The 24429-nt window shown below is 38.3% G+C and overlaps 2 protein-coding genes across 14 annotated transcripts in view; one reads left to right on the forward strand and one right to left on the reverse strand.

The window, feature by feature from the left end:
• GREB1L (GREB1 like retinoic acid receptor coactivator) overlaps positions 1–2049 on the forward strand; it is a 130995-nt gene extending 128946 nt beyond the window's left edge. For all 12 annotated transcript variants that reach the window (XM_058830982.1, XM_058830986.1, XM_058830990.1 and 9 more), the window contains one exon: positions 1100–2049. In XM_058830982.1, the coding sequence (XP_058686965.1) occupies positions 1100–1263 (164 nt within the window). In that variant the 3' untranslated portion in view covers positions 1264–2049. The remainder of the gene's footprint in view (positions 1–1099) is intronic.
• A 2310-nt stretch (positions 2050–4359) lies between these two features.
• ESCO1 (establishment of sister chromatid cohesion N-acetyltransferase 1) overlaps positions 4360–24429 on the reverse strand; it is a 33088-nt gene continuing 13018 nt past the window's right edge. The window contains exons 8-12 of one of the 2 annotated variants that reach the window (XM_058830996.1): positions 18650–18781; positions 11293–11382; positions 8649–8792; positions 7632–7819; positions 4360–5343 (exon numbers count right to left, since the gene is read on the reverse strand). In XM_058830996.1, coding sequence (XP_058686979.1) covers positions 5196–5343; positions 7632–7819; positions 8649–8792; positions 11293–11382; positions 18650–18781 — 702 coding nt within the window. In that variant the 3' untranslated portion in view covers positions 4360–5195. Of the gene's footprint in view, positions 5344–7631; positions 7820–8648; positions 8793–11292; positions 11383–11970; positions 12094–18649; positions 18782–24429 lie in introns of those variants that run through there. The other variant, XR_009276806.1, reaches the window with a different exon arrangement.

A 24429-nucleotide genomic window follows, 5' to 3' on the forward strand; every position in this document is an offset into this window, starting at 1 on the left:
CTAAAACATCAATAAATCTTCAATTCTGTAAATAAAGACAGCTCTTAGCTAGAGCAGGGTTTGGTCTGCCCCACCAGAACTTGATAAACTCATACACTCATAAAAATCTTCCTCTTTGTCTTAATGCAGACAATTAGCAGATTGCCAGAGGAATTAAATAATGCTGAAGTGTGTTGCAGAGCTCCAGTGCAGTTGTGGTGGCATACCTGAGCCGTTTCCCTCTCATGCTGACTGAGGATGGTGCATGTACAGGGAGACCACAGGGATGATGACCCTTGGCTAGTTCCAAGAACCACATTTTGAAGTTTGCTCCTGTGCCCTCTAACACCCTGCAGGGCAGGGATAGAGGAGGAAGGCACAAAGACACACTGGGGATGGTGCTGCCCACCACCAGGTCCCAGAGTTGATGCAGTCAGAGAGGGCACTTTGTTGTTTCTTGGGCAAGGGGTGGCTTCTTCCCAAAAACAGGCAATGGATGCCTAGTAGGAAGGGCCTTCCCTTGCTTCAGTCAAGCAGAGGAGGAATCTGAACCAAAACTTCCCATGTGTCAGGTGCATGGGCTGGAGCACAGAACAAAGTCCTGAAGGTGTCCGGTTCTTCTTCTTTACCAAGAGCAGCTCTCATACTTAAGGAATTCAGCAGATTTTCTTAAGTCAGTTATGGGACTTGTTTGGCTTAGCAGAATTTCATCAATGACCTTCTACAAACCCAAATGTCCCACAAAATAAACAAACAAAAAAGCAGGCTTTATTATTTGGGCTTAATTATCAGTAGTGATTTAAAGATCCAGTTAATGTTCTCCCTGCTGGAGTTGATGATATTAATACTGCCTGACTGTTAGGCAGTGATATCCTGTGATCCAGAGCACACCATGCTTGCTTCTCCATGTCTGTGCCTTCCTGCAAATGGACACATTCATATCTGTCCTGGGGCTCCAAAGACTGATCTGAGCCTGCAATGGATGGTTGGTGATAGACCCTTCTAATACTACTTTTTTCCTCTCTAGCAGCAGAGATTTCTTTAAATTATCTTAGGAAAATCAGTGAAGGAAATGAGTTGTTATTGTACCTTGAGAATCTAATGAGCTTTTCAATTGAAGGTGCCACCCTGTGTGTCATATGTCAAGACAGAAGCTCACTAAGGCAGACAATAGTCCGGTTGGAGTTGGAGGATGAGTGGCAGTTCCGACTTCGGGATGAGTTTCAAACTGCAAACAGCAGTGATGATGAACCACTCTATTTCCTTACGGGACGCCACATATAAGCTTCGCTGAGACACCACTAACAAAGAAAAAGAAGAACTTTTTTTTTTTTTTTATAAAAAGTACAATCACTGTGGAGAAAAGTGCAACCAATATTTATCTAGACTGCTCTAAAGGATTCCCTGCATTCTGGAGTAGCTTTATTCTTTGGGATAAGATTACCACATTGGTTATGATTTAAAAGATCCTGGATTCCAGTTATTTTCACATCATTCACAACCACCGACACTAATCACACAGCCAACCAAGCTGTAGGATCTGGGAAGAGGATGTTTTGTCAAAGAAGAATCCTTTTTGTATTCAGCTGCGTTAGGGGAAGAAGCTGTTCTCCTCTTGCAGCTGTAAGCTTGAATGTGTTACATGAAACGCACCCTAGCATATGGAATTTATCAAAGATAGGTGGAGGAGAGCCCACCGCGTCTCTTCAGCTCTGTGCTGTGGTACAGGAATACTCAGGGGTTTGAAACTACAATATAAAGTAGATATTTGTGTTACAAGGAATAGTCTTGTTCTCTGTGCAGTGTTAGTTTTAAATTTGTAATTGTGTACGTATTGAAACTGTCTTTGGCAAAATTTCCACAGGTGTTCAAAGTTTACTACTTAAACCTGAACAAACGGGCAAGCGCATGGCAGGCACTGTGCACCCTTAGCAATGGTATTTTGCCCCAGTAGGCACCTCCTCCTCAGCTCCACGGCCCGAAGCAAAACGATTCTCGGAGCTGCTCTCTTTTCAGTTAGAGACCAGAGTAACTTCCCAGCAAATCACTCTCCTCAGAGCTTTGGAAACTTGCGGTATGGAAATGAATCCTCCTGTCCGTCCAGTGCCTTTGTGGTGGACTGTCTGCAACTCTCTCCATTTCCTTTACACTCAACTCCAGTTTGCTGCAGAACGGAGATCAGGTCTGAGCTGTTCCTGTAGGTGAAGCAACACACCAAGAAATATGCAGGAGAGTAACAATGCCTGAGCTGGACCCAAGAGAAACAGAAAGTATTCTACAGTAGCTCCAGGGGGGAGCAGGGAAGAAATCCCAGGGAGCTGGGACTCCTCAGGAGGGAATTTCCAGAAGCAAAGATGTGTGAATGCGTGTACTTCTGTAAATACTGGCTCTGCAGCAATCGCACACTGTCCTATTTCCAGCCGCAATACTGATTGATCCCTGGAATTAACTTGGTGCCGTAGCATTTGGCTGTCAGGGGTGAATGTAGCAGTGCTCTGTTCCCCTCACACTCAACAGGAGTTGCCTCACTGAGGTTTACACACCCCCCCCCCCAACAATCATCTTTCTGCAAATTGTGACCCCTTTATCAATAAGAAAAATGCAGTGTTCTTAAAGGCTATTCAGGAATATGAATTTACTCCCCAAAAAGCAATGGAATTAATGCATCTTTATACCTTAACTGCAGTCATTGCAGAAGGACCTGCCAAAGCTGCATTTTTTTAAGGCATAGTGTTAATTAAGCAACTTTTTTTATCTTGTGAAGAGATGTTTACAGATGAATAAACATAATATATTTGACAGAGGCCAAAGGAAAATGGTTTGCATATGTCTTTGTTGATGTAGCATTATTTCTGATGCTGTAAATTAACGCAAATTTCACATGAACAACCCCTTTCATTAAATTTATTTTTTATTTTCCTTCAGATACAACTTGCCTTACCTATTTTAACACTGGGAAGAAGTTGGGATATAAAAGATGATTCTTGAAGTGTTTGCTACATGCCTGAATGTATTCCAGTAGCTCTGGTTTTGCCAGAGGGCTTAAGGCCAGCCCCCAGTCTTAGCATGGTGTAGAGAAGTGTCAGGTACTACATGTTCAAAAACGGTTTCATTTTTGTTCGTGTATTTGATGTTTGCACTAAGTTCTTAAAATTCCGGGTGCTGAGACTACTAGGAGGAGTTAGCCCACTGGTAGAGCAGAGCAAAATCATCCTGAAGGCTGAGAGTGCATTTAGAAAATCAGTGTATTTGCCTACCTTTACCAGCTAATAGTAAACCCATTTCCTTAGTGCTCCCCCTATGGAAGCAAAAAGTTTTGGTAACGCTTTGGCCCGAGTGCACTACACCAGCCCCAACAGAGCAGGCCGGTCCCATGGAATGCTTTAAAGTGGCTGCCTGTGAATTCCTGTTAAGGAGACTGATGGTTGACAGGCACATGATTGCTATTCTGTTTTGGTTTTAAGCCTTGCCATTAAGGCCATTCTTATGAATGTATGAAAATTGGCCAGCGTTATATTTTACCTGTAGATGTTCTTGTCTATTCACAGGTTAAAACTGAATGTAAACTAAGATTTAAAGAATCATATGCAGATGCTTTTTGCTTAACTTATGTAATTGCTTTTTGTGACTTTTGGAAGAGGGTTAAAAACGTTGCTTTCCTAGTGTAAAGTTTTCTTAACCAAAAACTTGGTGAATTTAGCTTCACTAGTCAGTCTACCTCATGTTATTGTTTATGAACTGAAACTGTCTGAAGTTGTGGCTATGGTATGTTTATAATGTGCTTTCATTAAATTTGAATATATTAAGTTACCATTTCAGACTACCTCTCTTTTAATGAGTCCTGTTCTTGCTTTCTGAGCCCGCCACAGAGGACTGCTTCTAGAGTTCCTCTGCACCTGCACCACTTTTCTCACAAAGCTCTTTACAGGCTGCTCACAATCCCCAAGAAAACTACATGGGGCAGGTTGGAAACAAACAGTCTCTGCAGTCCAGAATTCACCACCATTCTGTTACTCCAGCTTTAAGTACTCTTGAGTATTGAGATACCCCATCTGGGATGGGGTGCAAAGTCTTTGATTCGGCTCTAGACCAAAGCTAAAGACAGCACACCATAAACAAGCACATCCTGACTGCACACAGGTTCCAAAATTGAAATAAACCCTAAGTTTAACCTTAACTAGATCTTTCCCATCTTCCATTAGGGTTTTAAACTGTTACTCAAGACTGAAGGTATCCCCGCTCACCTTACTATAAACATTGTATGAGGATGGTCTTGATCCTGAGCTCCTGGGGGCACTTATCTTCAGCATGTCATGTTTTTCCCACCAAGAAAAGTATGAAATACACTGAAGATTCATTAACACTTAGTATTATACAGAGTAACTTTAAAAAAGCTATCAAGTATTTTATTTTTAATGTATCTACATTATGTACAGATCAAGAAAGGCCACAGCAGTTTTTCAACATACAAACCCTTTGAAAGAGGAGAGATTTATGAAGGAGTGACAAGTATCAAAGTGAAGTCCACTAACAAAGGTATATACTCAGTACAATACTTGAAGAATGACGAGTACACCAGTCCTTGGGCTTTTCATTCCACCTTTTACTCCAAAACTAATCTGGGGGAGAAGGGGACGGGGCCACAACAAGATTCCGATGCTGCTGCCAGGGAGCAGGCACCCTGACAAGGAGCAGGGTACAGGGGCACCCCAGAAGGCACCGTACAGCCTGTGAGGGTTGTTGCCCACAGCAACTGCACTATAATGCTCCTGCCTCGATGCCACTGGGCACAGCCTGGAACTCTGTCAGACACGTGCTGGCAGTGGGAGCTGGGGCAGGAACCCAGCGCTCCAGTACTGGGAAGCACTGGTATACCACCTTAGTAAGAACTTCAGCATGTACTCGTCAGCCAGACTAGAGTCTTTGCATTAGTTTACAGTCCACTATGAACAATTTTCTGCTGCATGTAAACATGACTAACTAGATAAAATACAATCAAACTTTTGTAAAAGTTAATAAAATATCTTTCTTTTAAAAAAACAAAGTTAGCCTATTACTGCATTGTTTACAATTTTAACAAAATAGTACAACCGTTTGGTTGTTACCAGTCCTGAGTTCACTGTAATAAAAATGGCCCTGGCTTCTGCTGAAGGTCTGCACCCACTCGATGCAGTTTGGCAGAAGTCTCCAATAAAAATGGAATTCCTGCAGAGCAGTTAAGTCTGGTGCTGTCCATTGAGGAAGTTGTATACCAGGAACTGGCCAGTGCCACAGTACTGTGTTGCAAAGAGCTTCCCATCAGGAGTGGGGTCAGAGAAAGCAATTTCCTCCTTGCTTAAGTATGAGCCATATATGAAGTTGCTCCTGTTTAAAAGAGGGGAAAAGGAGAAAATAAGATAATTACCCTCAGGGAATAATGAAAAATATTTCTGCTATTAGGCCACAAACCATTAATTAAGAAGCACAGACATTCAAAAGGAAGGAGTTTTGTTAGGAGGAGATAGCTCTATTCATAGGATTTATCTCCTCCTTCCAAACAGCAAGGATGATCACTTGCTCTGGGAGGGATTTTTAAGGGTCTGGTATTTTAAAAGGAATGTTTGCACAGAACAATTGCATCAAGAGTTCAAATTCAGAATTTAAAATAAAAAGTTTGAATTAATTCCAAATATTTTTTAATAAAAAAGAAACTGCTAGCGCTGTGACTACAATCACTAGAAATGAAACCAAGCTACAAAACAAGTTGGGGTGCTTATGGAGGGGCCTCAAAGGACCAATCTCAATGCATAATTCCTAAATACACATTCAATAATTAACTATACAAAAAGAAAGAATCAATTTGCTCAACTTGTTCATGAAGAGTATTTCTTTGTTGTATATTTTAGTCTTATTTGAAGGGAGAGTGAGAATCAAGGGATACTATTCTAATTCTCTGGCTGGCTATGTGAGCAATTTTAGAAAACTGAATTCAGGCTTTAAGACCTCAACTGGTCTTAAAGGGAAGGTGGTATTTTATCCTTAGAAACAGAAGAAACTCCCTTTAGATTTAAGTTCTTTAGTTTCTATAAAATAACCATAAATGTACCTGAGGAGCAAGCAGGAGCTTCACTCATATGGACATCTCCATTAAATACTGAGGAAAAGATAACAGGAACAAAATCCTTTTTAATTACTACCACCTTTATTCTATTCTCTTTCATTTGTTCAAAAAGATGATTTTGCAAGGTTCTTAAGACTGTCTGACTGGGTTTCTGTGACTCCAAGGTACTGTCAAAGCCTGAGTGAAATGAGGCAGCCAGTCTCAAAATGGACCTCAGTCTGCTCCCATGCCTTCAACATTCTGAAGTCAGGATTTAGCTGATTACCAAAATTACCCCATTCCAAGTACCTTTTGCTATGGAAAACATTTAGGTTTAGGCAGCTGAGCAGATGTAACTGCTTACTGCCATCCCAAAGCAAGTCTCACTCCTTTCCTTTGCCTTCTGCAACTTCCTAGGCTCCCTCATCTATAATGCCAAACATTTTAGTGGATCCAGCAATGAGTTACTGAAAGGCCAAACACACACCAGAGCACAGCAAAAGGGCAGGTGGAGGACGCAAGTAACACCAAAACTGAGGCCTCACTAGTTGTAACAAACCGTCAAAATTGATTCTAAAGATCCTTTAGGGCTGTAGCTGAGGAAGCAACTCCTGCATCATTTTGGAAGAGGAACCTTTCCTTTAAAGAACGTTTCTAGGAAGCTACAGAACACACTATTAAAAATCTGCCAAAAACATAGGCAAATAACGAAGTTCATATGCTTATCTGAATACAGATTTACTGTAAATAGATAAGCCAAAACATGACCTTGATTTGCTCCACCAGCCGGGCAAGATGAATTGTGCAGGGCAGAAAAACTTTGCTAAGCTCTCCAAACACCCAAGAGGGTGAGGACTGCTGGAGGCAGCAGTACCTGTTCTAGAAACTCCAGCAAGATGAGAGAAGCACAAAACTGACAGCCCAAAAAACCTAAACAGTCCTAAGATTTGAGCAGTTCTTGCCATTACTCAGAACTGACATTTAAATTTCTTGGAAAGAAACCTAAGGTTTGGAGACTCAACATTTTTAACATTTATCTAGACAATAGCACAGATGTGTGAGTCCTTTTTATGTATGTATGTAGCATTTAGCATTCAGCTGGAATACACTCACCACTAGCTACTAAAGCTCCTTGGAAATTGAAAATATCCATACGGTTCAGTGAACCTGAGTATGTATTAAAAAAACAAACCTAAACAATAGCTGGAAGCCACCAGACTATACCCAATGGGTGCACTGGTGCACTGTTACTTTTCCAGGGGTAATCTCACACTTTGACCAAAGACAGTCTTGTGTCCTTTTTACTCATAATTACTGTGGAGGAATTTCCCCCTGAGAGTCTGCTAGGGTGACTCATTACAATTGCACTCAAAGATTTCTGCGAAAGACTAACTATTTTAGAGTACTGACGTTAGTTACTGAGCTCCACCTTATACTGGAACTATCAGCTGTGCTCAAATCTATATCCCCAATATCACCAGCAGTCTGGAAATACAAGCCTGAAACACACAATCAATGTCTTGGACTGAGTTCTGTCTAAGCCATGTGTAGCTGAGGAATGTTTTTGACTTACCTAAGACATTCAATCATCCGAGAAGCGATCTTCTTCCGGCGCATCATGCTGAACACCCAGATCCGACTGATCCCACAGATAGCAGGTTCTGGAGAAGTTGAACAGCACCATGCTTTCTGTCTCTCAAATATCACTTTCTCATTTTCTGAACTGACTTCTGGAACCTTCTCTTCTATAACTCTGTAGCCCTGCAGATGATATGAAAAACACTTGTCACTTTATAAAAGCATCACTAATGACTGAAGAAAATAATTCATGTTTAATTTATTTCAGTTAAACATACTTGGCTGCTAAAATGCTTTACCAAAAAGACTGTATTTTTGTGTCTCATTTAATTTTTCATAACAGTTTCAAAAATCAAGCAGATGACAAAAGATTAAATAAACAAAAAACCCTCTAAAAGTTTATTTCACTTAAAAGAACAGCAACAAATATTTCAATTCTTATTGCCATCTGTATTAAAGTGTTTGCACTGATTTCTCTGGCTTTGGCTAAGATTGTTTTGCTTGTTGTGTGATACTCCCAAGGGACAGTAGAAAACACTACAGTTTGGAATGGACAGATTACGTGACATCAGTGATTACTTGTCCTGCCTTCCAGTGCAGTTTTGTCCTCCGCTTTTATTTCTTGTGGAGCTGTTTGACCCTGTGGTCATTCAACTCAATCACACAGAGCATCCACTCTTTCATCCATGCTGGATTTCTGCTGGATAGGGAGTTGAACCTGCTTGTCAACAAGAAGAGCACAGAGCCAGAGCTCCAGAACAGCAGAGGAATAAAATTCCACCCTCAGCTGTAGCAAGTTTTCAGATGATGATGTTTGTCTAAGCCAAGTATGACACCATCCATGTGTCTCTGCTCAGTGTCAACCACACAAAACTGAGTAACTGTATTTCAGAATGGTCCAACCACCCAGTCTCTTCCTCTGTGGAAAAGGCATACACAGAATACTAATTTGCTGTGAAAAACAGTTATTAAGCACTGACACAGATTATCTTTCTCCAATTCAATCACTTACCCACTGGATATGTTCTGCAATTAAGCAGCCAATGACTTTTTTGTCATTAGAAATAAAAAGAAGAGTTTTAGTTCTAGAGTAGCACATGAGAGGAGTTTGCTGAAATCCCAAGTCATTGTCTACCATTTCTCGGATTTCTTCAACCTGCCAAAATAATTTTAAATGCTGTATAAGAAAGACATCTAAATGCACATTTTTATAAATATACATTACATTAAAATCATAGATTTGCAGAAAGGTATTAGGGTATCTAGAACACTGAAAGCTATTCCAAAAGTTAAGGATCAACCTAGCTGCAACACATTATCTGCATAAATGTTCCTTAAACAATAGTAGTCTCGAATAAGGAAGAGTAGAGACCCCTCAGTCAGCTTCCATTAAGTCCCAACTTCATTAGTCAAAGGCTAATAGAGAGAATGCAGATAATTGAACTGTGAGCTCTGATATTTTAGAAGTCAATCAGATCTACAAGGAAAATTCAAGCAATTTACGAATTTTTGTTATTTTTAAAGTCTTGAAAGAACTAATTTATTAAGGATTTTGAGCAGATGACAGCAGACACAGTGCCAAGGCAGATAGAAAATATAAGCATTTGTTTTAAAGGAATAACTGCTGTCTCTTTCCTTTAGCTTTCTGCTCTTCCATTGGGTTTTCAAAGAGCAACTGAAACTAAAAGTTTTGTTTAGTATTAGCAAGTTTAGAAGAAATAGATAAACTCCAGCATGAATGTAAATGAAAGCTTATGCACGAGATAACTTTACTGCGTGCTTCCTGAACCTACATCTGTACATTGGAACACTCTCTATCATCCCTCATCTCCTGTAAGACAAAAAAGGCACCCTCACCTATGGTTTAATAAAAGGCGTTAGCTTCTTGAATGCATGTTGTAGTTACAGTAGTAATGTGAAAGGACAATTACTGATGCTGTGAGTATCACAGAATGCATCAGGCTGGAAGCTATCACATCTGGTCCAACCTCCCTGCTCAAGCAGGGCCATCCAGAGCACATGGCACAGGACATGTTCTTGAGTATCTCCAGGGAGGGAGGCTCCACACCCTCTCTGGCAGCCTGCTCCAATGCACAGGCACCCGCACAATAAAGACAATTGTGTTAAAAATGCTTTGAAAATAATTTTTAACAGGTCTGAGTTACTCTCTGTTTTCTCACCTAAGCTTCAGGTACTAATCATTTAATAACATGCCCAATTATCTGAAACACCAAGTAAAACTATTCTTGAAATCAGGCATCCATGGTTATGACAGCTGTAAGATTCTATCAACTTAAGCTACACGGAAATACAGAAGAGAACTCTATCCCAAATTACTTAATTTGCTATAGTCTTCCTTCTTTTTCTTCACCCATTATTTTAAAAAAAGAATGCGCAACAAATGCCCTAAAATTAAGAAAAACTCCCCAGAAAAATAAAACTAAACAAATAAACTTATGTGCGTCAGATGTGAAAATTTGTAGCTTCTTTTTCATTCACTAACTTAGACTAAAGAAACCGGCTACAACCACACCAGCAGCAAGAGCTGTCCTGGGCTCCAAGCTGTCTTTAGCCTCCAGAAGTCCCTTCCAACCTCAACAACAACCTTCTGTGGCCCTGTGACAGGGATACTGTAAAAAGTTCCTATTAGCCACAGAAAATCCCCAGCTAAGCAGAGGCAGTGTCAGGCTACAATGAAATGACACTTTAACATGTATGAACACAAGTTAGCCAGCAGGACACTGAAGTACCTGACTGCTCTAAGTCCCCATTAGTGTGCTGGGCCCAGTTTTAGAGCTTCAAGAAAGACATGAGTCATGGCACAAATGGAGATAATCTAAAAAAGAGCATGACAATGAATGGAGCTCTAAAAACATTATTTAGGAGTATAAACTAAAAAAATAACAGCACATTCAGTCAATCTTAAGGTAAAAAAAATTCAGTTTGTTCAGGCACAAAAAATCTGCTGCAAGGAGGAAAAGAAGGATGTTTTCTGTAGCTTTGGCAGTATGATTAGTACTAATGAGCTTAAATTGCAGTATGGAGATTCTGTTATGACATTAAGGGAAAATTTCCTAATGTTATGGTTAGCAATGCCCTGTAATACAGTCTGAAGAGGTCAGACAAACCTCTAGTGGTAGAATTTTTACAAAGTTGTCAGATGCATCGTAACCAGAACAAATCCTGCTTTGGACATGGCAATGGACTAGATGACTTTGAGGCAACTTCCCACCTAATTGTTTTTATCAGAAAGTCACCTAGAGAATGCTGCCACATTTGTACTGTGTTATAAAGTTAATAAATTTCAGTTCATTTAAATATAAAGGGAAGTTTATATTATACAAAATATCTGTCAGACATTCTGCAAGGATACTTAAAAAAAAACAAACCCAACACCAAACTTTAAGAAGTTAGTTGGCTGATGCTCTTCCCCCCCCGGCCCAGGCCCAGCCTCTCTGTGAAGAGATCAGTAGTGCTTAAGAGCAAGGTAGGTTTTTCTACCTGTCTGTGGAAAAGGGAACAGAACTACTGCAGTTTTGAGTCCAGTTTCAAAGGTTCACATGTAAATGACACAAACTTTTCTATGAACATTCTCATTATTTATTTGAAAACATCAAACAAAGATGGACATACAAGTCCAGTCCTTCTCACCATACCTTTTTGAGTGCATACTTTGGGTCATCAGGAAGAACCATTATTATCTTTCCATCGGGATATTCAGCCAAGATTCTCTCCTTTTTCCAACCCTAAATAAAACAAACACTTATCTAAACCATATACAAGATGTACTTTTACAGACAGAAATGGCAAATTACTGTTCTAGACACTGAATTTACGCAGATTTCACAGAATTTAGCAGTTGCTTTGCTAGAGAAGGAAACTTCAGCTAGCTTTGTACAATGAGCACAATAGATAAAATATGATGTTATTTATACAATAATTTATACAGCAACCTAACTATATCTAAAAACAATGTGAAAGTGTCTTACAATTTCCCAACTAGATTTTTCCCCCATAACTACAGTGCAAACTCAATTTTAGGACAGAAGTAGCAAATTCAGCTCATGTAACTGATTTCCAAACCTACGTAAACTTATTTTTCGAAGTCCAGTGAATGAGAAAGCCCTAAGTTTTATTAGAAGATTTCTTTTTAACATAGTTACCTCCACAAATACACACTCAGTTTTAAAAGTCTGGCATGCGAAAGACCTCCAGGAGGTTCTAAGTGAACTGATTGGCATGCAGTTGCCCAAAATGTAAGGAATAGTTTATTTTGTTACTGATCATAACTGTTAAAGCCACAAGAAGGATACTAGAAAAAAATTTATAACTACCTTCTAAGAATCTAATAGGGAAGGAGACTACGTTGTGTGTATCTGAAGTATAAACATACTCAAAAAAATAGAGGTAATTAACTCTTCTTCAGATCCACACTCGTGGTGAATAATGAGCAGTACCTGCATGGAAAAAAACAAAACAAAAAAGCCACTTAAATCTAGCAAGATGGGACTGGTAGATATTAGAACTCAAGTTGCTTTGATGGGACCTAAAAATACTGAATGCAGAAGTAACTTCAGCCACTAAAAAGGCTGACCTACAGTCTTACTTCAAAGCAACTTTAAATAAAAAAGTCTTTGAAGAAACAATACTGATGGAGTGATTCTCATTGAAATCTGTACCTTCCCATAAAATAACGTTTGACTAAAGACCAAGCAGTGGAATTTGGCACTGTATGAATGCCATATATACTACCACAAAAAATGTTAAACTTCAGCGTTGTAATACTTGATCTGCACCTCATTTTATTCGTACTGATTTTACTCCCTTACCCCAAGGAAGACATGAATAGAATAGTTTTAGAAAGGTATCTACTTGCTGCTAGCCCTGAAACTATTTAGGTATTAATTTAGCACCCAGCATGGCAATGGTTGCAACACAGTAATCCTGTCTGAATTACTTCGCAGTAGTAATTGAACAAATTAAAATTAAGATCCTGCTTGAATTTATATACATTATGGTCTGAACACAAAGGGCAGTAAACAGCAGTGTCATCATATTTAGGGGAGCAGGAAAGTGCAATTTGTGACATGCTTTTTTGAGACTGTCATCAGGAAAGGCATCAAAAATCATGTAACAATTACTACTTGCCAACCTCAAACCTTACCTCTCTCCAATTTTTATCTTTTTCTGCCTTTTGACTACCTGTTTGCTCTACAAGAGCTTTTTACAGCATCCAGACTGCTGCAAGCCTCATGCATAAAATTCAACGCTAATTTTTAGGTTAAGGTATCCTGTTAATGTTATAGCCAGGTATTTCCACAAAATGAAATCCAATAAAGAATAGAACACTTCTCAACATCACAGTATTTATGCCTTTAAGCAACAGTATATTAGCACAAGTCTAAAAATCTATAAAAATGCAATAATTGATTCTCAAATGTATAGGACTCATTATTTTCATTAGTGTCCACCTGTTCATCTTCTTAAGTGATCTGTGTAATATGGAGAATGATGATATTCACAGAAGGAGTAGTTTCTAAATTGAAGTATTTTGGAATTCAGAAATGCATCTTTTAGATGCAGCTTTCCAAAAAGTTTCTGTAAAGCCTAAGCTCAGCCAGATTTTTTTCTAAGCTGTTTTAAAGCTGTAGTGAGCCTTTAAAGTCACATGCAGCTCTAATAATGTTATAAACTATGATTTCATATATTTATCTACACCTTTATTGCTGAGTTTTGCTTCCTTTAAATCAGACAAATGGAAGCAATGCAAGACTGGTCACAACTCTCATATTGTAACACTGAAGGGAAATGCTACAGCTGCAGCTGGGACTAATCCTATTACATATTTACAGTACACAAAATATGCTTTAGCGCCAGCATTCTCATGTGGTCTGAAAATGATTTCCCTAAACACACCTATTAATACTTTTTAACCAAACCCCCCACTATTTTAACACTACTAAAATACTACAGTCTGCAAGGTATTTCAATCACTGAGAACTAAAGCAGGACTCTTTCAACAGGGAGATGACAAGAACCTCAGCAGAGTAAGAAACAGAAGTCTTATGTCTGCAATATATAGTATTCTATTGCAGTGTCAGAAAAATTGCTTTCCCTTTTCTTTTTATTGACATTACTTTAGGACACTAAGACTTATTTACTGTAAAATCAGATACCCAAGCATTGATATACATTGCCCGTGATGACCAAAGAAGTTAAAAAGAAAGCTACTCTTCCCACAGGGAAACATGTTCTGCAAGGCCCGGAGTAAAAGCACACGATTACAACACTCCTCCCTGATACTGCAAGTCTGTGCCCAACAAGAGATTACCTTCAGCCCGCAGCAGCAAGGCAGGCAAAGACTCTTCACCACAGCTTGGCAGACTGGTACTGTAAGGGGGTGTGTAAGCACTGTAGCAACACACTCCTCCCCTCCATATTGGGACAATTTATCCTACAAGTATTTGTAACTGCTTGAGAAAATAAGGCAACTCTGCAATGCAGTTAGCTCCTTTTTAGTCTACCTCTAACTTCCTCCCAATTCATACAAGAATAAAGGCTGCTTCTGCTGTGTTTAAGGGGCAATGGCAATAGGATTACAAAAGACTTCATTACAAAAAAGGTAATACAGACAAGCAGCTGCAACCAGATCATGAAATAGTGTGGAAAATAGCTACCGCTGCAGAGTGGTGAGCATTGTTTTCACTGGGTATGATGTATGTATATAAAGAATGAGGTAGAGAACAGGGGTGTTAAGATGGCTCCAACATTAATAGCACAGTAACTAAAAGCTCAATACTGTTTTTCATAAAATATATTCTGCTTATGGAACATCTGATGTAGATTTGTCTTTAAAAGCATACCAGATGTGATAGCCTGCTTCCCATGAATTTCCTAAGTTTTTAGAAATTCTTACATATGAGTAGAAAACGATACAGCAATGCTGGTGCCTTTCTGTATATGCCAGTTCTGGTTTTTTTTCTGTACTTTTCTGTACTCACTACTTCTTAAATGAATACAAATACAAGAAAAAAAAAGTGTCTTTTTCTTATAAAGCTCTTTTCCTCAGAAATACTGAGGCACTGAGGAAAACATGGTTACTATTGTATAATTCTTGGTCTTCACTATGAAAAGCATTTATGAATTTTTTCCCTAGTAATGAAGGCTAGTGTAAAATTTTGTAAACTATTGTCCTTGACAATTTGCAGAGAAATGGGTCTGCTGCACTCTTCTTCCTGACAAATACATATACTCTGCCTCTCCTTCCTATGAATGGAACAGAATACATTAAGATCCTTGACTATAACTACCAAATATTACCCTCTATTAAAACTTCTCACAGAAGATACTAATGGTAAGAATTTCACTTGTAATATTATTTTTATGTCATACAGATGCATTACTTTAGGAATTAATGCAACTCAAGACAAGTATGAAATCTTTCTAAGATGACATGAAGTTCAGCACCATCTTCAATCCAAATATCCTATTAACTTTAGATGCCAAGAAGTCAAATACTGCCTTTCTTTAAATGTGAGAATCATAAGAAAATCAGAGATTAACATGGGTGCAGCTACAGCAGAATAGCTGTAAACTTAACAAGATTACACAGCCCAAATAACAGTTTCCTCCATTTTCTAAAGCTCAAGATATTCTTAACCAAGAAGATGAGCTTGAAATACAAACACATTAACTGCAATCACATATGACACCTGAATCCACAGGCATTTACTAACTTAAGGTTTTGGCTTTGCAACTTCAAACACCATTAAAAATGCCTTGCTATTAACAAAAATATTTTGCAGAAATACTAAGTTGATCCTATGTGGTATCATAGGGAGGATGCAGAACTGATACTGCGTGGTATCATAGCTAGAAGATTTTATAAAACTGAATAATTTATCCATCCCACAGAGTTGCCCATCCTGCTGGAGTTAACACCTGATACGTGCATCACTGCTCAGCGCACACACAAGTCTGGAGACTTTCGGATGTCTGAAACCAGAGGAAAGTGAGACAGATTGCTCCATTTGTCTGCAGCTGGGGACATCTCTCATTCCTGCTCCAGTGTTAACCTTGGCCATCTTACCTTCTTGCTAATTTAATTTGCATGCTTCTATTAATAGAAAATGTCACCCTTAGGAAAACATGTATCAATCATTGCCAATCTTCTGTTCCCAAATCTAGAAACTATCATCACATTTGCCAAAATTCCTCACTATACACAAGGCCTACAATTTCCTTAACATCTCTATCAGACACCCACAGCAAAGCCAAGTATCCAATTACAACTGCTTGTTAGCCTGTCCTTCTTTTGGGGACATCATGAGATTTCTAGAGACCTAAACAGATTTTTTTACTACCATGAGTAAGACAGACCTTTGAAATTACCCACCAAATAAAATTTTACTTTGTTGAAGATAGTAAGTAATTTATTATTTACATACCAACTACCTTCTGGCTACTCAAAACTTAAAAAATCCCACAGAACATCTCCGGGCAGGTGGGCAAGACACTAACAATAATGTCCATTTTCACAGTCCACAGCAAGGAGCTCTAGCATGACAGTGCATACAGACCTACTTTTTTTGAGTCTGTGAAATGAATCATTCATAGAACTACAAAGCCCATAACATGAGATGCCTAAAAGGGAGAAAAAAAACTGAGAAAAGTTTTCTCAAGTCAGACTGGGACCTCATCATATATCGTGGAGAATGTGAATGACACGGGAATGACAAATGAGATATATCTGACTGATATCAAGTACCAGATCCCTTAGAATGGCCTCTGAATAACAAGTCATGCCAAACATATTAACTATACATAAAGAGTGTCTGGAGAGCTAAAAAAGTAACATGTCAAGGTCACTGAGACCACAAGCTCCTGGACCGGGAAGTCTAAACAGGGAGTTAACAGGACTTTCCCCAGTACATTTTTTTTTAACCCCATGATGCTACTGTCCAGTTAACACTGTCAGGGAAAGGAAGACAGTTAAAATTTCAGTGCAGTAACTACATACAAATGTCCAGAAACCTATGAGCCATCCTCCCAACAATCCCCACTATAAACCTCCTAGCAAAATCAGGATAATTAGCAATCATTCCAGTATTTCTGGATGACTAAGAATTAACAAGTAGTCACTTGGTGTACTAATTCACTGCCAAGAAGGCTTATCTTAAATTGAAATTATTTTCTAAGAGGAGGCGAGAATGTTTCTGTCACAATACTATCAACCAAGAACCACTGACTCCAGATCAAATGACTAGTGGTAAAAACTCATCTATTTAGAATAGCAAAAGTTACTCATCCATGCAGTAGAGTGTTAAGATTGTTAAGGCGGGGGAAAAAATAAAAATCAGAGGGGAATATGAAGACTTATAAGAGTTCTTCTTTCATGTCTTACTCTACAGTTTCCATTGTAGAATAACTATCTAAATCATGGCTCCATGGCTCTACAGTCATCTACAATGTCACAAAATACAACTAAAGCCTCAAAAGTTTACAGAGAGAGAACTCTTTATTCACTTAACTGACAATACAAATAATTTGCTTGAGTATACATTGTTGGAAGTTTTAAGAAGATGGCTAGCAACTGAGAAAACAATAGGGAAAGCTTTTTTCAAGTTAAAAGCATACCTAAGTCTGTATGAAATTATTTATGACTGGTTTAAGGCAGTCTGCTCATTCACTTTCTTAATTATGTTGCTACTGTAGACATACACACAAGCGTGAGATTTCAGCTCTTTCAACTTCCAGAACATTCAAAACTTCAGTACAGCTTCTTACCTACATGAACATGTACAGCTTTAAGTAGCTACTGAACTCATGTGCCAAAGAGCTTCTGTCCAAAAGAACTAAACATCATCTTCTGTGAATTATGTTTACATCTTTGGTAACATTCAAGATCTGAAAGTACTTGGGTGGGGAGAGGGAGGACAAACAGGAATAAAATGGGGAAATGTGTTTATGATGCCATTATAACTGAGTTCCATCACACTTTCTTCCCAGTCCCACCCTAAAATGTAGCTAACGTGTATCAGAAGAGATCTTTCAAGATGTCCAGATTATTTGGCAAAAACTAACCAAGGACAGAATAAACACCAAAACTATTCACCAGAGACTTTCAAGCACTTTAGGTATCAAGTTATATATTTATATTTGCAAACACTGGGATAAAAGTGTGCTTGAGATTTAAGAGTAGCCCAACAGCCATTTGGTGCCTACATGAAACAAATAGGTGGCCTCAGTTCAGTTATCCTGGAGGTCTTATCTACTCGAGTGTAGAGTACTGAAGGTAACATGTATGATAAAGAAAATACTTTGTGGATTCTATTCTGGATTTCAGACATGTGAACAGGTATTTCCTATGTCTTGTAATATCAGCTAGTGTGAAGTAGCTGATTTTACAATATATTTGAAATTATACAGAATTTTTAAATTCTGAGATTTATGAGACACTCAGAGACAGCATATATAACGAAATTTTCAAATAATATATATTTTAGAGATCACATTCTCATTATAAATTCAGTATAGGTCCAACACACTATGAAGCTGTGTCAGTTGAATTCCTAGGCAGTCTCTCCTCAAATTTTACATAAATTAATGGAAAAGTAAGATCACACACTTAGAAAAACAGGAGAGTCAGCCCTTCATCTGACGATTAAGTCAACTGCTGCTGTGAACATCAGTTGTAGAGAAACCTGTATTTAGTACTTTCAGAACAGTGATAGTCCTTTGTTTTCCTATCACTACCCTCACACCTCCCCAAGATCAGGTAATTGTAGCAGAAATAATAATATGGCAATGAAACACCATTATTGTACTATTTTTATAAATAACTTATAACCTGTCTACCATGGCTCTTAAAAACATTTATTTCCCAAAGTGGATGATTTATGGCCTACTGTGATAACAATTTGTTGAAACACAGCTTAATGTAATATGAATTGTCATAGTACCAAGCAAATGAAAGATACTGTTTATGTCTTTCAAAACAGAAGGTTTTCTTACCACATATTTAACAGCACTTATGAACTGGTTGTGGAATAACAGATGCTGGGTTTCATCCTCTGGATTTGACACAGTGTAAAGCATTCCACAAATATTACAGGAAATAGCACCAAATCTCTTCTGTCCTCCATCCTATAAAAAAAAGAAAAACAACAAAACCAAACCAACAAATAACCCACAAAGCAGGAATTTATGAGTTCCTTGCACAGCAAATACAGTTAAATAGAACTTCCACTGAATCAGATATTCCTCCTATTAATGTATCTTCTGGAAACTCAACACAGAGGCTAAAATGGGGTGAAACCAGAGAAACAACAAGCACAGAATTTAGAATTTCATCTTTTGAAAACCTATATGCTCTTAAAAGGCACAGACATCAATCACAAGGAAAACTCTACCTAAAAATACTAGCTCTACCCACCCCCCCCATTACTTTTGAACAAATTACTTTTATTCTATGACATACAAAGAACAAAGAATTCTTCCTTCATTTCTCCTATCTGCAGAAATCTTCCACCAAGAAAATTCCCCTATCAAGCCCCTCACTACTTGGTTTCCCCTACACTTTTGCTGTGGCCTGTCTTTGGTTGTGAGCTGCTTTGAGGTATGCCACAGGTGAGCCATTTTCCTAGAAGTCTGTAAGTGTATAAAAAAGAATGAAGCTATGGAAATAATCATTAAGATCAGCAATACATCTGCAACAACTGACCACTATCTTCTTTGGTGTTCAATGAGAACTGAGTATTTCAAGGCAATTTTTGAGACACTGTATAGCAGCTACATTGCAAATGGAAAATCATACCATTCATGACTTCTAGGATCTTCTGCTACTCTGTATGCAAGCATTACCAAACTGAGGGCACTACTCAGTACCTACGGCTTTATGTTTATTCATTAAAAGTTATTCATCTGGAAACATGCTCAGATTTTGGAGTCAGTGCCTAACAAATAGTGAAGTATCAGGTGCTGGGGCTGCCTTCTGCAAAGAGCAAAAGAATACCAGTTAGAATAAAATCTCTAGCCAAAAAGGCATGTTTAAGTTACAGCTTAATGCTCAACTACTTTTTTTTTCCCTCTTTAACTACATCTGGAAATTGAGCTTATGTAAGCAGCAATAAACGTCACTTTTAATTTATTTTAACATACATCACAAGCAATAGAGAAACAGGAACTTACTCTATACTCTAAACCAGTATAATAAGCAAAAAAGGATTTGAGGGTGTTTTTTAACATTAAATTGATCTGTGTGCACAATTTGCAAGAAAACAGATCGCATGAACTTAATATTGTTTTCTAAGAGCTGAAAATAGCCATAGTAAAAAAAGCCTATTTTACAGAAGAAAGCATTTTGCAACACAGAAGTGTTTACGAAACATTTCCTATTCCTTCCGTCTTCAAAGACATGTCTATGAGCTAAACAACTGTTCAATTCTCCACACAACAGCAATTTTTTTCAAAGAGGCATTAGTGCCATCTAAGGTGTAGATATCAGTTTCTTCCCAAGAGACTAAAGGCACAACAGGCCAGACAAATTCAGAGTTGAATGTCTCCTTAGGAGCACAGGCCAAAAGAAAGAAGTTGAATCTGGGAAGTCATTGCTTTAACGATACATCAATGTACTGATCCCTACTGTGTGCAGGAGAAACAGGAGTACACTTTGTTTCTGAATGGAAAGGGAAAGATGAACCAAGGTTGGATTTGTAAAGTCAGAATAAGATGAGCTTTCTAAAAGTCCAAAAATCAAACCAAACACATTTTATTTCACTTGCAGATTTCCTTTAAAGCAGCAAAACAAAGTACCCATTCTAGCCACCAGAAGACACTGCATTTCAAGGGTTAATACATGAAAGATAAAAAAAGCAGTGCAGCTGACTATCTAAAGATGAACCAACTGAACCAGACTTAATAATCCTGTCTTGAAGATGGAGAACATACCCCCTTGTACCTAGAGCAGAATAAGTGAAAAGGAAATGTACTTTGATGCTTGGAATATACGTCAACAAAAACCCCCACTACTTACATTAGAAAATCAGCTCCATAAAGCCAGTCTTAAGTATTGGTACTGCATTAAGCCTCATGACAATTTCTGTTCAAATCATCAAGACTATTAAACTAACCTGTAAGCTTACTATCAAAAATCTCAAGCCAAAAAAATGCTACTTATGCAGGAAGTCATCAGAAAACACAAGGCAAGGATATCCTCAAAGTTGTCTGGCTCCTATCTTACCTTGTAAATACAAATGCTGTTTTCCAAGTTTCTGGGAACAGATTAGTTCCCTGGAATAGTACTGCCATATTGCATTTTACAGCCAGCATTTCTTAGACGTTGCTGGTATCAATGTCTGAGTTTTGGGGAGAGATTTTTTTTTTGAATTTTGTTTTTTAAGGATTTCATTGATATTACTACTCTAAACACATTCAGTTGTATCAATGGGCTACCCACAGAGGTTAATACGAAAGCCCTGTTTCATGAATTATCAAAAAAAGCACATTGTAGTATCTAAAGCAATCTTTTGAACTCTGTAGCCCTGATAAACATGGACTATAGCCTTTAGGAAATATTTTACAGTCTTCTGAAAACAAGGAAGAAGATTTTTGTATAACCAAAGTACTATTTTAAAGACACAGCATAGGATATAATGCTTCAGGCAAAAATTAAATGCAGGAGCTTTAAAATCCAACACAGACTGTGACAACAAAAAAAGACATGCAAAATAAAGTCAGGAATTATGACGAATAAATGTTTGTACTTCAACAAAACATCTACAGGATCTGACTATTTTTAAAGTGATGTCATTGCATAAGCAGGAGTGGAAAGGGCAGGCATCCAGAGGAAAAAAGTGCTCCCAAATCATAATACAGCATTAAAGCTTGCCAGACCTTCCTAATGGGAAGAGATCGACAACAACCAAACAACAAAATGAAACAACTACAAAAAAAAACCAAAACAACCCCAAACCAAAATAAACCCAAACCAAAAATCCAAACAAAACCAGAAATAAAAAATACCCGCAAACCACAACAACCTAGGTGCACCTTCTGTACTATGTGTGAGAGTAAATATAACTGGGATTTGAAGTGGAAATCTTCTCAGCAAGCATCAGATACTGAAAAATAAAGTGCTGACTTGTCACAACCAGAAAAAGATTCAAGAGGTTTGACTCTCAAAACTTAACGTTTTTCAGAAGAACTATATTCAGGAAAATGTGGGGTTTCAGGCAGGAAAAATGTTACTCTGTTTACATTTCAGTTTTATAAACATTAACAGTAAAGAGAAAAAATACTTTTATTTCCTAAGCAAGTTTGCACACGAAGATGGCAACTAAGCATTCCATCACCTAAGGCAATCCTGAAGTAGAGTATATCCACTGTTTCAAGGCTATCTCTAATTGAACATTGGGACAATACTGCCTTAACTTCGTAAGAGTTTCTTAATTCTGTGTGAGACAGAAAGAAAAGTCTTACCAATATCTTCTTTGAGAAGGTGCATGACTGCTGATCCTCCATATGTGCAATAAGGAACCCTGCAAGCAAAAAAGGCATTTGGTGCCTCTGTAGGAGATGAAAAAGGGCGCTTTTTTTTTTTCCTTCGTTTCTTTCTCTTCAGTCACAGATTAGGTCACCTCCTTCTTGATTACCTAGTATTAGTTAGAGGAAAATTGCTTTTTCCCCTTTTCCTCTATCCTTTTCACAGAACAAAGAATAAGTCCCAGCCAGAGAAATGTGCAGGCTGGAAAGGAAATATAAGAAGGAAGAAACAACATAAAGATTTTGGGGCACTCCCCAGAAAATTAAAAGGTCAAAGAATGTTATTTCAGTGAAAGATGCATTCAAGACTGAAACTGACGGATAGATCTTGTTGCTGATCAGGAGGATCAGAAGACATGTCCCAACTCAGAATAAAATCTAGTCTTCATTTTGAACAAAAAAACCCCAACCAAACAAGAAAGAACAAAAAAACCCAACCCATCACCAGTGCCCACCTACCTGAAAAGCTATTTTAACAAAAGATATAAATCAACTTGAAACTTTCAAAGCCTCGATGTATCTGATTTTACTTAACATATTTGAAAAATTAAAATGGTGGGTCTTTATCCATCATGAAATTATATCTTTATAATAATAAATAATAGGTCATTGGCTAAAGCAATACAAAAAGCAATACAAAGTAAGAAAATAAATCTGCACAATATTTACGATGGACAGGTAATCCATCCTGAACTCATATGCAAGTATTAAGCAGGAATATTACAGAAAATGCTCTCATAAGCACAGGTTTTGGATTGGATAAGGTTAATTTCCTTCACAGCAGCTGCTATGGCACTGTGTATTAGATCTGTGCCCAAAACAGGGCTGATAACACAGGGATGTTTTAGCCATTGCTGCACAGTGCTTACAAAGCGTTCAAGGCCTTTTCTGTTTCTCACACTGCTGTGCCAGTGAGGAGGATGGGGGTGCCAAGAAGCTGGGAGGTGACAGAGCCAGGACCAGCAGATCCCACCTGACCAGAGAGGTATCCCATGCCATATGGCATCCTGCTAAGCAGTAAGAGCTGGGAAAAGAGGGAGGAAGGGGAGGATGTTTGGAGTTAATGGCATTTGTCTTCCCAATTGTTACACAGGATGAAGTCCTTTTTTCCCAGAGAAGACTGAACATCTGCAAGCCAATGAACAACATTGAATGAATTCCTAATTTTGCTTTGCTTGCACGCACAGCTTTTGCTTTACCTGAGAAACTGTTCTCTTCCATGCTTCTTGGGGACAATGAGGGAGCAGCTGCATGGTGCTTAGCTGCCTACCAGGGTTAACCTACAGCACACTGTTCGCTAGTGGCCTTCGTGCCTGAATTCCTGGACCAGCTCCCAGCTAATGTTACAAAAAATTTTCACCTCCCTTCAGGACAAAGGACACCAAGTACAACCCACCTGAATTTGCAAGACAAAGCTGGGTTGCTGCAGAGAAGAAGAAATGGGAAGAACTGATAATAAGAAAGAATACCATCCCTGTAAGAACAGAGCTATCCCAAAGGGCACCGTTTGTGTGGAAGGAAAAACAACTGCTCTCAACTACCAAACTCCTCCCTTATGCTTACGAAGTAGTTACTGTCTCATTCTCAGTGGCCTTACAGGACAGGAGAGAGGCAGTACTTAACTAATGAGAACAATGAAAGATTGCCTAAAAGCCATTCTCTGAATCTTCAGAGAAATTGCCTAACCAGACTACACACGTTTAAGGAAGAAAATAGCAACTTTAAATGATTGCTATCAAAGTTTCTTTACAAATTCTTCTCATAAGAAATTACTCTTACACTTATTATGTCCACTAAGGGCTGTGTTTTCATCTTAAAGAAAAATACTTATTTCACATATAACCTATGTCAGTCAAGCAGGAAACTATGTTCAATTTTAATCAAAATACATGTAAGGAAAAATTCAAGCATGATATCCAAATGTGTAAACCGGATTAGCATGCACATCACATCCACACACATAGCACCAACTCAAACCACAGAATCAAAAGCACCTTCCATCAAGCAAACCTGATCCACACACTTGCTGATACTTTTAACGATCACCTACATTTAATCACACTTGCTGACATCCAAGCATTAACTCAGAGCTCTAGAAAGGCAAAAAAGTCTCCATAACTCAAAACTATCCTTCTATCACTTTAGTGATTTGTTTTCACTGTTCATTCATTTTACATGCATTTTTTTTACTTTCCTAAAACTGAGGACTTATTTTCAAAATACTAGTCAATTCAAAGGAACAAATCTCAAAA

Source organism: Poecile atricapillus, chromosome 2, assembly GCF_030490865.1.
Source record: "Poecile atricapillus isolate bPoeAtr1 chromosome 2, bPoeAtr1.hap1, whole genome shotgun sequence".
Taxonomy (NCBI): Eukaryota; Metazoa; Chordata; class Aves; order Passeriformes; family Paridae; genus Poecile; species Poecile atricapillus.